The sequence below is a fragment of the Schistocerca gregaria genome, chromosome X (genome assembly GCF_023897955.1).
Source record: "Schistocerca gregaria isolate iqSchGreg1 chromosome X, iqSchGreg1.2, whole genome shotgun sequence".
Lineage (NCBI taxonomy): Eukaryota > Metazoa > Arthropoda > Insecta > Orthoptera > Acrididae > Schistocerca > Schistocerca gregaria.
The window spans coordinates 470,440,148-470,458,798 of record NC_064931.1 but is presented as its reverse complement, the minus strand read 5'-3'; the positions used below and the strand labels follow the sequence as shown (position 1 = coordinate 470,458,798).

Genomic DNA, 18,651 nt, shown 5'->3' with positions numbered 1-18,651 from the left:
AAAGCCTCTGAAGTTGGGTATTTCATTTGTATGGCTTATATATTGGTCACATCCCTTCCACCTCGTCTCTCTATTTCCTGCTACCCCTCTCTCTGTCCACCTCATCCACCCAGTCCCACTATCCGTCCTCTTATCCCCTCTCTCTCTCTGCTCAGCCGTCTTCGTCTTTATCCACATGTATACGATCTGGAATGCATTCAGATACTACGCACAAAACACATCTATCATTCAGGGCAGCCTAGATCTAAGGAGTTACCAAGCCTTTGTCACCTTCAGGCCCACCCTAATGGATGCTCATAGTGCTTCTTTACAGACAATAGGTAGAATGTGTACCAAATTTGGTTGCCGGCCGCGGTGGCCGCGCGGTTCTACGCGCTTCAGTCCGAAACCACGAGACTGCTATGGTCGCAGGTTCGAATCCTGCCTCGGGTATGGACATGTTTGATGCCCTTACGTTAGTTAGGTTTAAGTAGTTGTAAGTTCTACGGGACTGATGACCTCCGATGTTAAGTCCCATAGTGCTCAGAGCCATTTGAACCATTTTGAACCAAATTTGGTTGAAATGGATACAGTGGTTTAGGAGGGGATTAGGAACACACACATAAATGTTTATTTGTGTTTATGATTCCCGAGAGCACACAACATCTCCACTGTAACTCGGCCTCTTCTGTCAAAAACATTTACGCATTTATGCTGTTATTTTCGTGGGTTTCATTGGATCCAACTAAAGATACACCACCCCACTGATACCACTTCGTTATTTTATGTGCGTTTGAAGGACGATAGTGGATACAGATTCTCACCAAATCAGAACATGTCCATCAAAGCATTAGTCAGAGTGTTCCTGACCTTGAAGCAGGATCTAAATAATTACCCAAAATTACTTATGAAGTTTGTGACTGTTCGCCAGGCAGCAGCTCCATATCACCTTGGTACAGCTGAAACTATAGACCATATAAGTACTCCCATCCAGCATCGATGTCTTCCTGCAAGGAAACATTGCCCCTGATTACAAGTTGCCCATCTCATGTTCCGTGTCAACCATTATTTTGAGTTATAGAAACAATAGTTTCCAGTATAAACTGTCTCCCACAAACTTAGTGACTTTAGGCAGTCTGATGACTTTCTAGGCAAACGACTTAAAGCAAGAGAACTTTAGCACAATGGAAGAATGGTCGACTGTTCGTCATAGTTCTGGTTAAGTTTTACGGAATGGAAATTTGTGGTAAGATCTTATGGGATCAAACTGCTGAGGTCATCGGTCCCTAAGCGGACACACTACTTAATCTAACATAAACCAACTTACGTCAAGGACAACAGACACACCCATGCCCGAGGGAGGACTCGCACCTCCGACGGGAGGCTACGCCCGAGCCGTGACAAGGCGCCCTAGCCTGCGAGGCTACCCTGCGCAGCTTTAAGGAACGATTTAGCCTCATGTTCACTCAAAGTGACATTTGTCACGAAAACCTGCGCACTTCTAAATGTGGCTGGTGTCCCATCTCTAATGGCCACACAGTCGATGGCAAGTTACCCTAACAAACAAAATTAAGTTACGTTAATATAAAGAGCAGTTCAACCCGCCAAGAAAATACCAGTGATAAATTTCGGATATCATCTCAAAAATTGTCATATTTTTCATTGTATCCAACTTTGTAAAATTGCATTTAATTTTATAAATAAAGGATTTTGCCCTTCCATTCGTTAATTCACTCGAACGGTTACCACCTGTGTAACATATTTGCCTGACGTTACCATTTTTCTGCTCATTTATTATTTTTTTTTCACGCTTGTAGTCTAAGTTGGTTCTTTGCGCCATTCAGTTAGACGAATGTCTTCAGATTTTTCAGTTTTCTTAGACCGGCCTGAACAATTACTAGTTGCTGAAGTTATGTCAACGGAACTTTTTCCTTTGTCCGTTGACTGAGCTCGTCATGCCTTCTTGCACCTTTAGTCCTTCCTCTGTTTACAGAAAAATGTATAGATTAACAATGTTGTAGTAATTCCATTGTAACCAGGCAAACAAGTAAAAGTTATAGATATACGGATATATGATATTAGCTGTTATTATTTCTAGCTATATTACTGTTCTCTTTTCGGACTTATGATACTCTAGCGATATAAATAGTAACTTTCTTTTTCTTGTGTTGTTATTCAGCTTGTGGAGGACACCTCAGAGCTACAAAGAAGGTTAAACATCTCTATTCTCATGCGAAATATGGAGATCATAGTTACGAAAATGGAGCGGACTGTGACTGGGCGATAGAAGCACAACCTGGATTAATCATTCACCTAACTTTCCTCACATTTGAACTGGAAGATGAGCAAGACTGTGGCTATGACTCCGTAGAAGTATTCTCTGGATTAGATTCCAGTGGTCCATCCTACGGCCGATTTTGTGGTAATTCGGTGAGTAAAAGGATTTTTCTACACAATGATCTGTAATTACCTATTACTTATATACAAACTGTCACGATACCTATTTTTATGATAATGAAGTCAGATTACCACAGATTAATGAGTACACAAAGCTCTAATGAGCTCATGATGATAAATCTTGATGTGAAGAAAATGATTCCATTAACACAAAATTGCAACACTCATAAGAAATAAAGTGGAAACTGCTGCCATTGAGAGATTAAACGATTTTGTTATAATTACGAATTACACCAGATAGGTGAAAGAGCCGACAGAAAAATCCACTTTTGGTCGTGCACTGTTGAGTACCAGCACCTATGCGACTGGGAAGAGAGTTGAAGTCCAGTTACATTCTCTTTTGACATAATCTGAACTACAGCTCTTACAAGTGTCACTTAATATTCCGGACATCACCTGGGGCACTTTTGACACCCGAAAATATCTCACATAATGTATGTTTTGGAACAGAATGCAGAATTGGATCTATACGGACTGTAAATTTTAGGCAAGGGGATTCTGCTGTTGAGTACCTTGGAAAGAAATGACAAAATAGCAATCATTCGAGTGAAATGAGTTGTGTTCACAGAAGGAACCAGTCCGTACAAGGTTACCGTATCAGAACAAAGTCAGTGATGGCCTCTAAAACTGAAACGAAATCAAACTTGTAGTGTAATTCATCAACAAGCGTAAGCCGAGAGGCACAAAACAAATAGCATGGTCATCTTACAGTGGTACTATGCTATTTAAGGGCGACGCATGATAATGCATTCTGAACTGACTGCCGGTCACATGGCGGAGGGCCATTCGCCGACAGGTCGATCGGATAATGGAGGCATCTTGAACTTGATCTCTGAATCAATACATCACTGGACGTAGATAAATCCCTGTCTACTTTTAATCGTTACATGGGGCTAATACACTGATGTGCCTAAGGCCATGGGATATCTCCTAATGTGTCGGACCTCCTCTTGCCTGGCGTAGTGCAGCAGCTGGACGTTGCATGGACCCAGCAAGTCGTGGGAAGTCCCATGCAGAAATATTGAGCCATACTGCCTCTATAGCCCTCCATAATTGTGAAAGCGTTGCCGGTGCAGAATTTTGTGCACGAACTGACCTCTGGATTATGTCCCATAAATGTTAGATTCGATTCATGCAGTGCAGTCTGGGTGGCCAAATCATGTTCTCCGATTGTTTAGAATGTTCTTCAAAACTATCTCGAATACTTGAGGCCCGGTGACATTGCGCATTGTCATCCAAAAAAATCCATCGGTGTTTGGGAACATGAAGTCCTTGAATGGCTCCAAATGGTCTTCAGGTAGCCGAATAGAACAATTTCCAGTCAATGATCTTCTCAGTTGAACCAGAGGACCCAACCCGTCCCATGTTAACACAGCCCACAACATTATGGAGCCACCACCGTCTTAACGTCACATTTTGCCGCACTGACATAACGGATACGTTCGTTATGAGGCCAACTTTGATTTCTGCGGTTGTTTCACGCAGTGTTGCTTGTCTGTTAGCACTTACATGCCTCAAATGTTCAAATGTGTGTGAAATCTTATGGGACTTAACTGCTAAGGTCATCAGTCCCTAAACTTTCACATTACTTAACCTAAATTATCCTAAGGACAAACACACACACACACACACACACACACACACACACACACACACACACACAGATGCCCGAGGGAGGACTCGAACCTCCGCTGGGACCAGCCGCACAGTCCATGACTGCAGCGCCCTAGACCGCTCGGCTTTACATGTCTACCCAAACGCCACTGCTCTCGGTCGTTAAGTGAAGGCCATCACCCACTGAGTTGTCCGCAGTGAGAGTAATGCCTGGAATTTGTTACTCTCGGCGTACTCTTAACCCTGCGGATCTCAGAAAACTGAATTCCTGAATGATTTCACAAACAGAATGTCCCATGTGTGTAGCTTCAACAACTATTCCGCGTTCAGAGTCTGCTATCTCCGCTTCATGTGGCCATAATCACGCCTGAAATCCTTATAGGTGAAGCATTTGAATACAAATGACAGATCCGTCAATGCACTGCTCTTTTATATGTTGTGTATGCGATATTGCGATCATGTGGATATGTTGATATCGCTATCCGATGACTCTTGTCATCTCAGCGTGTTGACTAGGTTTGTATGAGGTAGGGGGAGAACAGTGCTGGGGTCGGTGCTAGTGGATCCTGTCACATGACGACATTTGGCCTCTTGCTGAGGGTGGCATAAGTGGTCTGGGTGAAAGAGGAGCACAACTTCCATGAACTGCCTTTCTTCATTGGAGACCTTCATGGCCCACTGCAGCTTACAGCAAGGAAGAACATCGCAGAAACTTTGGGGCATAAGTATCGGTAGGTGCCGCGCGTAGTGACAATTCGGTTTGAGGCTCCATGTCACGGATTGCGCGGCCCGTCCCACCGGAGGTTCGAGTCCTCCCTCGGGCATGTTGCCCTTAGTGTAAGTTAATTTAAGTTAGTTAAAGTAGTGTGTAAATCTAGGGACCGATGACCTCAGCGGTTTGGTCCCTTAGAAATTCACACACATTTGAACATAGGTAGGTGTGTCAGAATACGTCTAGTGACAAGGTGAGAGGCAAGTCTATGATTGTGGTTATTATGGCCCCATGTTATGTAACGTGTGGTTGTTGTGGCCCCAAGTTATGTAACGTGGGGGCACTGTTTGTGATGGTAGCAGCAGCCGTGGAAGGTTTCTGTGGCAAACAGATGATCAATAGCGGCTGTGACGTGAAAAAATTGACATTCCTGTGGCCAACTCCCCATGTCTAACAGAAAGTGTTAGCACAAATGTGAAAATCCCTCTGTTATCATGGTTATGTGCCAAGCTCAGTGATTGCTTTGTCAACTTCAATAAGTAGAATAATGTGCAACGTCTACAGCAGTACAGAAGTTTTGAACTGATATGTGGTGAGATGGCTAGTTAGTGCTGCCTCAGAGGACGTTGACATTTGTGCCTTTTAGGTCTTGACTACCAATCTACCAGGCGGATGGGAGTGGTGGCCAGAAGCGGCTATTATGTTGACAACAATCTTTGAACACAGAGGGGATGAACTGAAGACTTTGTCTCAGGTAACAATGGGGTGTGCTCTTTCAGTAGTGAATACGGTGTACAAGGCGCGGATTTCTGTGTTTTATAGGTCTTTGACATTGATGCTAAGTAGGGAAGATTGAGAGAGTATCAGCTGCCCACAGCCACATTGATCTCTGAAAGGCCTGCCTGGCAAATCTATCTACAACCTCCTCCAGAGGTGTTTCAAATGAGGCTATGGAGAGAAATGCTGTGCATGGCCTGACTGGTTTTGGACCATATGCTCTGTGGTGGAACTTCTCTAATATTTTCAGTCGGATCACCGCGGTTTTGGAGGGACCATCCCAGTATTCTCTTAAAGTGATTTGTGGAAATCATAGGGAAGCTAAATCAAAATTACTTGTCAGGGATTTGAAACCTGATTCTCTCGAATAAGAGTCTAACATCTTAAGCTGCAACGATACATCGTCAGGTAATAAGGCTGGAAGCTCTGCAAGAGTTGAAAGCGTAGTGTCTGATTGCAGCTAATGTAAAGGAGGAAAGTGGGATAAGTTGAACTTATAGGTACGTGAGATATACAGGACTGAAAGGAAAATGATAGAAACAGAACAGTGAAGTTGTAACAAGAGTACTCTAATGGGTTTAAGAGAAATTTATATGGTTGGAACAATGTGAAAGTCTTAGCAACAGCCTAAATTGGAGTGAACATCAGCTAAAGGCGAAGCTTGCTTAGTTGTGTGAGTAAGCATCTTTCACGTTTAACTGAAGCGTCAGAATGGATGGATGATTCCCAAGTGTGGAGCAGTCAAGCGACTGATGTTTAGCCATTCGTGGGGAAGTGAAGGAACTACGTGAAATGAATTCGCAGCTGCGAATATGAACAACCATCACCCGTGTAGTGATATGACGATAATGAAAATTTGCGCTTGACCAGTACTCGATCCCGGATCTCCCGCCTGTCGCGAGCAATCGCCATACCTTTAGACTATCCGAGCACACTTCACAACCATATCCAAATTTAGATCTGTCGCCGACCATGTGCGTACATCAACGGCGCGCAGGTGAACACGTATTTTGAGAGTAATTTCTCAGGTGTTGAGTATGAAAGGGACGCCACCACCTCATGCATGCGGGACCTGAATGGGCATTACTTTGCGAGTGGGTCTGTAGGCTGTGCTAGGCGCTATTTGGACAGTTTACGAATACTGAGTGTATCTACGCATGACTGTGCTGTATTATTAAGGAGCAGTTTTCAGGTCTGTACTGATATTATTTCGGTGTAGTAGTTTGCGTGTGTGTCGGCTGTGGCTGTGGAATGATTTACTTCGATAGTCTACAATTAGCAAGGGTGTCTGTTGCGTTATTTATGAGTAATCTGCAGACTGTGTGATGTGACCCCAAGCAGTTCAGAGCGTGTGTTTTGTATCAGTGTAATAAACATACTCCAATCCTAAATAAATTGTTCGAAAATAAATAAAGTATACTCTTTCCTGTCTCCACCAGCCCAGTGCAGGCTGAGTCCTTTTCTTACTAATCCCTAGGAAGAGGTGGCGGTGGGGTGACTTAGGTTAATGACGGTAGTCCAAGTGACCTGTCTTCCCACGAGTTTCTGAGGTTGGTAAAGAAATCCCAAGTGGCCTTTCTTCCCACCAAAATTCAAACTTCCCACCAGGGGAGTGGGGTACTTGCATCATCAACTGACGTCACGGCCGCCATCTTGGATTACGTTATGCGCTGTGCACGTTAGTATATGTTAGTGCACATTAATACTCTTTAGTATAGGTTAGTGCGTGTTACTACACGTTAGTGCACGTTAGTACAGTTAGTACACGTTTGCCTGCCAACATGGGTTGGTACGAGGATGTGGCGGTCGGTTGAGGATCGTCGTAGAGTCTTTAACTATTTCCTTCCAAGTTCAGGTGGGCGTGGCACTCTCGAAAACCTGACAAAATTTTAATTTCCCGCGTGGGAGTGGGTGTGGCACTTTTAAAATTTCCTGCCACCACTATCGTGGATCTGGTGTGGGAACCTTATCAGTGTGTCTGTGACGTCACGGTGACTCTCAATATGGAAACAGCCTCAAAATTCCCATTACTACTTCCAGATGACAGCAAAGCGGCATTGCAGCACTTCGTGAGTTTATAAAATAACAATGGCATATCTCTCTCTCTGAGTTAAGATTTATCATACGTTTAGATAATAATGAGGTTAGAGTGATACAAACGTCAGAATTTTTTCTTGTGTCTCAACTCATTCCCATCCAAGAGGAAGGGTGTTTCTATGCATCTTAATGTGCTGACTCGACTAATTTTAAGTGATCAGCCATTGTAAGACAACCATTAGCACACTTGTCGATTTTCCTTGCGTATATAGTTTCTGTATTTTATAATCATTTTAAATATACAATAGTTTCCATGACATAGGTATGATTTAGAATGTGCATGTGATGTTTAAATCCTTGTGAGGAGTTAAATCGCATATTACTTCATTATTGTAAGTAAAAACGCTGAAGACCAAGTCATTAAGGTGTGAGAAATAACAACTCTGTGACAGAGACTACAAATGTCATCTCATAAACTGAATTAGTTCCAAATATCTCGTATGCCATTACACTTGTTAATGCTAACGTGCACATTAAGGGAAAATGCATCCTTGTGAGATCTCATTCAGAATTCATGTACACCATTTTCCTTATTCTTTATCATTAGACGAGCACAGTGCTCGAAGTGAGTAACAGCTGCTATAGCACAAATATATAACTCTTGATGTTTCTTTAATGTAACATATTTGTGAGGAAAATATTTTACAGTAGAGACAACACCAGCTTCAGCAACTCCCTCCCTACTCTCTGTCAGTCAGTCTAAGTCTGTGTTTCATCGGTTATCAGTAAAAATATTCATCAGCTATTTTAATTTTTACATATTAGCGAAACAATGTCACATAATTGCTTACTTATTTATCAACAATTTTGTTTTAATTACATTATTCACAACAGTAACTATTTTCTTGATGTTTCCTGCATTTAAAAAGATATAATCTATTATATTTATATGAAATAAACATTTACTAAATTTTCCATCCTTAATTCAAACGTTTTCAACGCGTTTTGTTTGATTTGTTTTTCAGAACCCAACTGATATAGTTTCCATGACAGAAAGTTTATTGGTCAGATTTCGATCAGATGATAGCATAGTAAGTAAAGGATTCTCTGCTTCCTATTCAGCTATTGAAAATAATGACTCAGGTGGCCATACCTTATAAACTTTGAATGCTGCACAACAGAAGTTGATGTTGGCGCTGAATTCTTATACATTTCATGAAGCAAAGTGATCATAAGAATTTTAATTCTTTCCAGAGAGTATTGGTACCAATGTGAGAAACCTTATGGCAGTTATAGTTGATAATAATACAGAGTGATTCTCATTGACAAACGATTTAAGTATGGGAGGAAAACATGTATTTTGATGAGAAGATTTCTAGGGATTGTTCAAGAGTCAAATAAAAGAACATATTAAATAACTAAGAATAGTTAACCAGTGTTATCAAAATGTGAAACTTTTGTTGATAATAATTAGAAGGGCTTCCATGATGTCCTCCTCCTTGTCCAGCCAGTCACAGTCAGAAGCCTAAATATGGAGGTGGATCAATACGAACTCAGTAATTTTTTTTCTGGCCATGTCAGAACATGAATCACGTTTTTATCAAAACTTTTATAATGTGATGGAATGTCAATGGTATTCAGCTTCAGACTTACAACATTTAATACATAGAACATATCCATGCCATCACTCCTCGCAGTATTTGATATTTTTCTGTGCCATATTATTTTATATGTTGATTATATACTTTTAGAATCTTTAATGTTTACTTTCAGACATCATGCTATATCCTACAATTATGTTAGTTTCTCTGTAGTTATATTTGTTAATCAGTGCTCCTTTCTGTTACTAATAACATGAATTCAACTATTCTCAAGGCATTGTATATTGATTTATTCCATTTACTTGTCAACTGCGAATTTTATTGTCATAAAATGTGATGCTGTTATTCAAGAAATGATGTTCCATGCTACAAAACAGATTGATGTAATAACTTAAAAACTAAAGAACTGCCAGCTAAAGTAAAATGTTTCGATTTCTTTTATCATGAAGCAAAGTCATAGTCACTGAGTTAGCAAGAATTATTTTACACCCCTAGATGGGCATGTGTGGCCAATTTCGTAATATTGACAGATGCAGTGTTCACAAATTGATGTAAATATATTTATGCCATGGAAATATTCCATATCATCATTAACAGTCTCATTAAAAATTGTCTTTAGTTAGCTTTTCGATAATGCTATTTCATAGAGTAATATGTTATTTATTTCTTTTTTAATAATTTTATTAATTACTAAGGTAATAAGTATTAAAATAATCTTTTTGTATTATGTTTTTCATTTTCTGTGGATTACAAAACAGGTGTGACTGGACAGCAGATATATGAACGTTTGTGACAAAATATAATGTCTTCTCTTACCGTCTTTATCTCTGAGCTGATGTGGCATTATTTCATCATTAAATGATGATAAAAAGGTAAAGTTTCAAAGAATCGGTTTTACTTGATAGGCAGGTTATAAACTCTGTGGAATTACTTAATATTTGCGCTCTAAATACACAACATAATCTGCTGACCATATCACAGAATAAATATAAGAACACACATTTGTTTCTCTGTCAGAATATTTCCTGTTTGACTAATTTCATTTATCCTTTGTCCAAAATAGACTATTGAAATTTTCTAACAAAACTACTGATTATCCAGAAGTTGAAATAAATTTACTTGAAACCATAATAACTGTTATTCATTTCAAACCAACCGTTTAGTAACTGTACTGAATGCAATAGCAGGAATAAATATTTTATGTTACTCTGTGTTAACTATATACTATACTGTATAGTTATTTCAGTATCACATCTAGTCACACAGCAAAAACTACTGAACTATATTCGTCATACAAGTTTAGGAGAAAGGGTTACACTATTACAATAATTATTTATGTAGCAGCAGTGCAATGAATATATTTGCTGATGATCCAGTTGCTGCAGATGCTAATGAAGAAGCTGTTGCAGTAGAACAACATAGTTTTAAGAAAAAAATTTAAATTTTGTAGCTACAGACATCTCTACATATGTTGAAAAGTGTTACTTTCTTAAATAAATAATGTTTTTATCTTAACTCAAATTTTTACTGGATGATTCAGAGTCTAATCGTATATGTATGTGATCATTCCACACATCGGTAAAGAACTATGACATAGGTTGTAATGGGGACGAGCGTGACAGGTTTAATAATGTAGCTGAAGAGAATTTAGGTGATTCAGCTGTGGAAAATCTGAAATAATGTCACAGAACAAGTGAGAGGCATATAGTTTGAATGAAGAGTTTTATAATTTGACGTTTTCTCTGCACTCAACACAGATTATCAAACAATAAGAATTTTTCTTAGTAACACAAGCACAAAGACTGTTTGTCTACAGGTACATCCGAGAAAAAACTTAATTTTATTTCCTATATGCAAAAAATACAGTCAGTGAAAGAAAGTAGTTTTTTTTTTATTTTCTACCTCAGTGGCAAATTTACGGAACTGCACCTAATGAACAGAATAAACGACTCCCTAGGCTTCACGTTTCTAATTCAAACAGCATTTTTAAACGATCAGGAAATACTTCTCAATTATAGAAAAGTTTTGTATTAAAGTAATATTCAGGGTTAGTAGTGTCCTCAAAACTGTCGAAATAATTACTGACTTAAAATCAGGTTCTAAACATATGTTCTTTCGCTATACAAAACACAGTCTTGCCATATTTCCGCTTTTCTTTGTTGTGGTCCGAGGATGCGCAGTTTGCATCATTTTGTATTCCACATATTTTATGAATACATCTTAAATAAGGTAAAGTTTTGGCATGCAGAAATTAACCACAGACAATGAACTGAAGTGTTGAAAATGGTGCATGTAATGTTTCTCTTCAAACAAATTGACAACAATCGACGCATATTGGCGCTAATATAGATAACACTGCGCAAGATCGTAATAGGTTTAAGTAATGATGCTTGTCATCTTAATGACGAATTTAAACGAATATTAATAACGAAACTGTGGTTCTCCACGACGTCTTGAGCAATAGTGCAGTTCGCTTAAGGTCACTGTTATATGACAGATATGTCCTAACTATTTCAGGTCATAATGGTTTATTTGTATTTGGTGTGTGTTCTACCTAGGACTCGGATGTTTGGAACGCATTCGTGTCATCTGATCTTCGGAACACATTCAGGTACACATGGTGGGAAAGCTTGAGTCTCTTACGAAACAGCGGCAGGTATTGCATTCTTGGCAAATATCAAGCATGCGATGTGATAATGTCTCGAAAGTAGTAAGTGTTGCATATAACTCTCCGCTCTCAGCTTAACTAAGTTATAGGCATGTCGACGGAGTTAGCTCCCAATCCTATCGAACCTTTTGAGGAACTTCTTCAGTGAATTATTGTACAGAAGCAAAAGATTTGTTCAGAATATTTTTTTGTATTCTGTGATTTCAAGACAGTTTGTGAAGCTCGCAGAATTGCTAAGACTGTTCATTGTTCCTGTTGAAGGGAAAGGAAGGAAGATTGGGGTATAACGTTCCACCTACAACGAGCTCATTAGAGACAGAACAGAATCTCTAAGATACGCTAGAGAAGGAAATCGGCAGTGTCTTTCTTAAAGGAATCACCCCGTTATTTGCCGTAAGAAGTTTTGGGAAACCGTGGGCACCTTCAATCTGGTTCATCGGACAGGAATTTGACCCCACATCATAATGCACGCGATTTCAGTGCCTTACCACTGAACCTCCTCGATCTGTCCCTTGAACAGAGATTCGAATAAAACAGCTCTTTCATTTCAGCTTCATGGCTCTGGCATCAGAGACTATGAAGTTCCAGGTTTAGAGACATGAACGTCTGATGTAAATCACATAAACAAGCCGTATTCTCCAGCAGTCTCGTTAACTGGGACACAGTCACGCCTTGGGCTGGACTTTAATTCTAAATATGTCGTTATTGTATACGTGCCCTCACCAGTTACCGAAAGAATGATGGGAAAACTTGCGCATATATCAGAACAAATGTAGGTAGTTCAATGGCTGAGTATCTGAAAGCCAATGAGAAAATAACGTAGCCCAAAACCTGTTCCTCACAAAATAGTTTGTGTTTCATTACATTAGCCACTCTGCGTGTTAGCGTCACAGTTTTCAGAACATCCAATCACTGACCAAAAAATATTAAGTACGTAGAAGAAAGAAGTTGAATGAAACATCATGTATTGAGACTTTATGTGGTTTTATTTCAGCGATCAAAAATCTAGTTAAATAAACAAAGAAATTAGCAGTATGAGTACACTGTTGGTGTGTCAGTTGGATACTAAACCCATTAGAGCCTGGGTAAATACAATGATTCTGTTGGGAAGGATGTCATACCGATGTTGTATACACCACTTAAGTACGTTGCCTCACGATCATTGTAATATTCCCTCGACATTGGTATTGGGATGGAGCTGGCGATGAAGTTGGTCCCTAAAGTATTGTACTGTGGACAGATCTGAAGATATTTCTAGCTGAGAGAGTATCTCAGCATCAAGCTGACGTGCATACAGTTAAGTGCCGTGTGTGAGAGACATTGCGCTCTTAAAAGATGGTACTAAGATACTACATACTCAAAGGTATTACATGAAGATGCTGGATGTTTGTGATGTACTGCCGTGGCGTCGGAGATACCTGAATCACGACCACATGTGACTTTCGTTGCCTGCTTCTGTGCTTTGCATACAGGTTCCGCGAGTTAGTGGACTTATGCCATCTTTCACTTTTCATTTCTGTGACTTAGTTCAGTATTATCGACTTCAGCCCACCTACAGGACACCAGACTAATTGCATTTTTCTTTTTTACATTTATTGCATGTGTTTGGCATCTTTGATTAACAGATTTATTCGTGATTTTATATAGTTTTGCATAGTAGGCAATGGTTAGGGACTTTGTTGTGTGAGGACACAACATGAAATTAACGCTGCTCTCCGGAACAGCTCGAAGCAGCGTTGGCCACGGCTGACAGGCGTCAGTCTGCTGCGCTAAGCTGCAGCGACGTTGGGGCACCTCTGGCGATGGATGTGACGTCTCTTGTGCCGCTGTAATTCCCTTGAAACCTTCGACCATAGATATCTATGGTCGAAGCTCGAAACCAAACAGAGAGGAGATATCTCTGGAGTGAATACTCAAATGCACAGAATAGATGTTCTGTTGTCAACATACATTGTCGCCGTGGTCACGCGATATCGGGTCGCCGTAGATTTGTCTGTAACGCCCCTTGAAAATTTTGAGTGTCATTACATGGCACGTACAGACAGAGTCTCTTCGAAAGTGCTGTGGAGCTGGTATAGGTATTTTGTGGACACCACAGCTATTTCCCTTTGATACCCGAAATAAACCGTGCTCATAGCTTTGTGGAGCAAAATGAAAGGATATTTCTCTTCTTTGCGACAAATTTCACAGCTCAAATGACCCTACCTTTTGGTTTCTGGAACAGCTGCCGCTATGTTTTGGTTTTATACGAACCTTTTCGTATTTCCTAGTCTGTTCTAGCATATTTTTGCGTGGTGACATTGCAATATGAACTGACAGTGAGCTAATGCTTTTAAAAGTGTTTCAAAAAACAGTGAATTCGCCGCACAGTGGCTATGAGATATCGCGCTTCGTCATTGCTTTTTCTCCATTTCTGCGTATTTTCACCTCTTTTACAGGCTAGCACATAATGCCTGCTGCTAATATTCTGAAATATACAGGGTTATTCAACTGACCTTACCTATTGGATTTATGCTACCCGTAAGGCTTTCAAATACCACGCGCAAATTTTCATATTCTGTTGCTCGCTATACGCGAACTCTTAGTCCTACAGAGAAGATGAACAGGCTCTTTTTGTAGGAAATTTATTTTAGCTAAGTTTTATACTGGAATACGTTTTCACTGGTGGTCACTGTTTACGAGTTATTAAAAAAAAACCTCGTTTGAATATCACTTCTGTGCGTTTGTCTTGAATAATTCGAAAACTACAGCCTCCAGCAAAAACGTATCCCAGTACGGAATTTAACTATATTAAATTTCCTACAGAAAGTTCCACTTCATTGTTTCTGTAGGAATATGTGCGTAAGGAGCAAGAGAATATGAAAATCTAGCACGTGGTATCTGAAGGTGTTGTGAGTTGCACAGAACCCATAAATAGGGGCAGCTGAATCATCATTTATATTTAGAGCATTCTACGTACAAGCTGTCACTACTTAACAGAATAAGTATACATTCCATCCTGTATTTTCCATGTTTGCTTGAAAAATATACATGACATATTTCAATATCCAGAGAGTGCGCCCACACACACGCACGCACACACACACACACACACACACACACACACACACACACACACAAAGAGAGAGAGGAAAGGGGGGGGACACTTTTCATGATCTTGCAATAAAATTTATAACACTACCGACTTCTACTCAATTAGCAGTAAACTGACTGTTTCCCATGCAAAAGAAATAAGATCTGACTGTGACCGTGTACTAATGGTTTAGGTACCACACTAGTTTTCGTTTTCCTCGCGATTCCAACTGATATGAAGCAGCAACAGAACAAACGGAATTCGAACAACGGTTTTATTGGTTACAAGTAAACTGCAGTTACGTAAAAGAAAACTGTTACCAGTCTAATTAGGCAAAGTTGCGTCGAGTACTAGCGCTGTTCACAAAGTAAGTTGACTTTTGGTATTTACATTATTTGATACTGAAATTCTATTGTTGCTTATGGGACACGAGACAGCAGTACACTTTTGCAAGAAATGTACCTGTAGTTTGACATGAATTGACTCTCAGTGACACACACTGCCTGTATATTAAAGCAGGAAGCTAAGGATCATTGAAGGTAAATGACTACTAATGGTAGAGTAACACTAAACTGAACAGTAGATCCTTTTATCAGTTTAATTACTGGAAAATACTGTCACTGAAACTGTTTTCAGGTTATTATATTCTCTATTCTGACTACCATTTGTAGGTCTCGCGGTTCTAGGCGCGCAGTCCGGAACCGTGCGACTGCTACGGTCGCAGGTTCGAATCCTGCCTCGGGTATGGATGTGTGTGATGTCCTTAGGTTAGTTAGGTTTAAGTTCTAGGGGACTGATGACAAAAGCAGTTGAGTCCCATAGTGCTCAGAGCCATTTGAACCATTTTGAACTACCTTTTGTATTGTCACAGAGCATTCACTTCTTAATACTATAGAGCTTAAATGGAACATGTGATCCCTACGTCCGTTACAGTTTGAACATCGGTTCTTATTATAGCACACACAAGTTATAAGAATGGAAATTGCACTTCATTAGTGCTGTTTTTTGCGATATGTGCTGCAAAACTGGCTCAACAACCGGCATGGGAGCCCAGAAACCATATTAGAAACTGACTCAGATTAAAACTTAACGTTTTAATTAAGACACAATATGAGAAACCCTTAGCTACAGGTCAATTAGCTGCTAAACTATTCTGAACGATTCCAGTTTTATTCGTGCAACTTTAATACTGTACCTGGATTTTAGTAAGAACAATCTTGAAGCTAAATACTTTAAATCTTTACTTGACAATTATAATTCAGTGAAACTTTAACTATCCTATAAAAAACAAGTGGAGTACTTCAGAAACAATATTCACTGAATGGTGAGGAAATCTACTAACCCACAAATGCTGTTGATGTTATTACAGAAATGAGTTACTTTAATTTAAATAAAATAGGATACTCGAAATAACGCAGCACTTAGACCCTGTCTAGGTAAATGACTAAGGATAAAATATGAGTGCTCAACACAGAGTTTACAATAAACAAACATCACTGGATAATAAAACGCGTAACTGGTCTATGCTATTATGCAGTACTCAACTGATTGTTTGAGGCTGAGGTGATTCCTGTGGGGATTTACTATGGCTACTCAAAAGAGGCTGCACACTATCTATGGCTCTCACTGAATAACAAGCTCTTAAAATTATCTTTTTAGCGTCGGTTTTTCGTAGTACAGAGCTAACCAATATATGCCATGAATAGTGAGACAAATTTCTTCCACATCCGAGGCTATATTAAATAATCTCCCTGCTCTTCTTGCCCCGTTCAGCGCACAAGATGTGAACACTTTGCATGCTAGCCACCGACTAATTCTTGCCACGAAGGAGCCTTGTCGTTCGACCGCTAAATCCATCTTTTTGTTGCAGAGGGACATCTCTCCATGATTTACATGACTACAAACCTCAGTACGCTATCCATGTACCAGTGTTACACACAGCGTTTTAACATATACATTCTTTTACAGGACATGACTTTTAAAATTGTATCCGTAGATTAATTACGTTGACATAAATGGACATAAGTAAGGAATAAAATGTTTACGTAGATGTTACTTCGAAGTGCATGGTTATACAGCTGTCACATTAAGTAAAAACAGACACAAAAGTTAGAGAAGATAAATATGGGTAATATTGATGACAGTGTTAGAAACTGTTCACTACAAAATTTATTTTAGCCTTCCAATGTCATTTTTTGAACTAGATCAAAGTAACAATATGAAGGTAAGTAGGCTAGCTGACGCTTACGAAGACGTTAGCTGTCATGTTGCGTACTAATACTTTATGCTTGTTATTCAAATGGTCGACGCAGTCAGCAGGATGAAAAATCCAACGAAGCAGCTGAATGTGTACTAAAATGACTACCCAAAGTGTGTATTTTCTGTCTTCTTTCTGTTCCCCAATATTATGTTACACTGCACGGTTACTGTCGGTGTGGGTAAGATGAAATTACTACACATGAATCCAAAAACTCGTACTCTCATATTCTGCGCTACTTTTTTACTCTGTATCCAAGTCTATGTAACCCGGACTTATACCCGTATTTATTCGTTAGTAATCCCTATACACAAAGTGGTTCAAATGGCTCTGAGCACTCTGGGACTTAACTTCTGAGGTCATCAGTCCCATAGAACTTAGAACTACTTTAACCTAACTAGCCTAAGGACATCACACATATCCATGCCCAAGGCAGGATTCGAACCTACGAACCGCGAGGTGGCGCAGTGGTAGCACACTGGACTCGCATTCGGCAGGACGACGGTTCAATCCCGCGTCCGGCCATCCTGATTTAGATTTTCCGTGATTTCCCTAAATCGCTCCAGGCAAATGATGGGATGGTTCCTTTGAAAGGGCACGGCCGACTTCCTTCCCCATCCTTCCCTAATCCGCTGAGACCGATGCCCTCACTGTTTGGTCTCTCCCCACAAACAACCAACCAATCGAACTTGCGGCCGTAGCGGTCGTACGGTTCCAGACTGTAGCGCCCTATACACATCTTAATCTCTTACTGTATGCAGGGGTTCTTGGTACTGCAATTCTGATTATCAATAATAGCCTAGATTCAGTTGTATTTAATGGTTCTCAATTGAACTTTAAACGGTTTAACAATGCAATGGATAACGTTAGCTGCATCACAAACCAAAACATTCAGAAGAGAGGCTGGTAACTGTTTGCTTTATGATGACCAGAGTGGAAACATTATTCACTTGTCAATGTTGTTTCATCAAAGCTTTAATAATTCTTCCTGCAATCTCTTTTCCATATTTCAAATCATTCTTGGCACTGAGATTCTATACAATCTGCATTTAGTAAGGAAAGGGAGTGGTGATCCAGTTATATTATTCCCGAAATGTGGTTCTATCTAATGATCTGTATTTATTGGTATAAAACCCTGGCTTCAACATGAGGTCGTACAACATTTATTTTAGAATAGTAATGACATCTCAATTAATGATAACAGTTGTGAATTTTACCTATTTGGTCTTCTACATACAACGGAAGCTTCAGTCACACTTTAGTGTAGGGGCATTGATTAAATTCAATGTTGTTCCATGTAGCAGCATGCAACATCACATACACACAAGAACACGTAAAAACTACAGCAAAGATGTTGGGGTAAGTATTCCGACTAAGTGCACCAGCTTACGCTATAGGAAAGTGAAGCAATGCTAAGATTTCTGAGGGGCTTTGTACAACTGCACATTAACGAATAAATAAATTACGTTACACACT

The 18,651-nt window shown here is 39.7% G+C and overlaps 1 protein-coding gene across 1 annotated transcript in view; it reads left to right on the top strand.

Annotated features, from left to right (window-relative positions):
- The window catches only part of LOC126298241 (tolloid-like protein 1), a 549,015-nt gene extending 538,323 nt beyond the window's left edge, over nucleotides 1-10,692 (top strand). The window contains exons 16-17 of the mRNA XM_049989546.1: nucleotides 2,159-2,409; nucleotides 8,602-10,692. Coding sequence (XP_049845503.1) covers nucleotides 2,159-2,409; nucleotides 8,602-8,736 — 386 coding nt within the window. The 3' untranslated portion in view covers nucleotides 8,737-10,692. The remainder of the gene's footprint in view (nucleotides 1-2,158; nucleotides 2,410-8,601) is intronic.
- The last annotated feature ends 7,959 nt before the right edge of the window (nucleotides 10,693-18,651 follow it).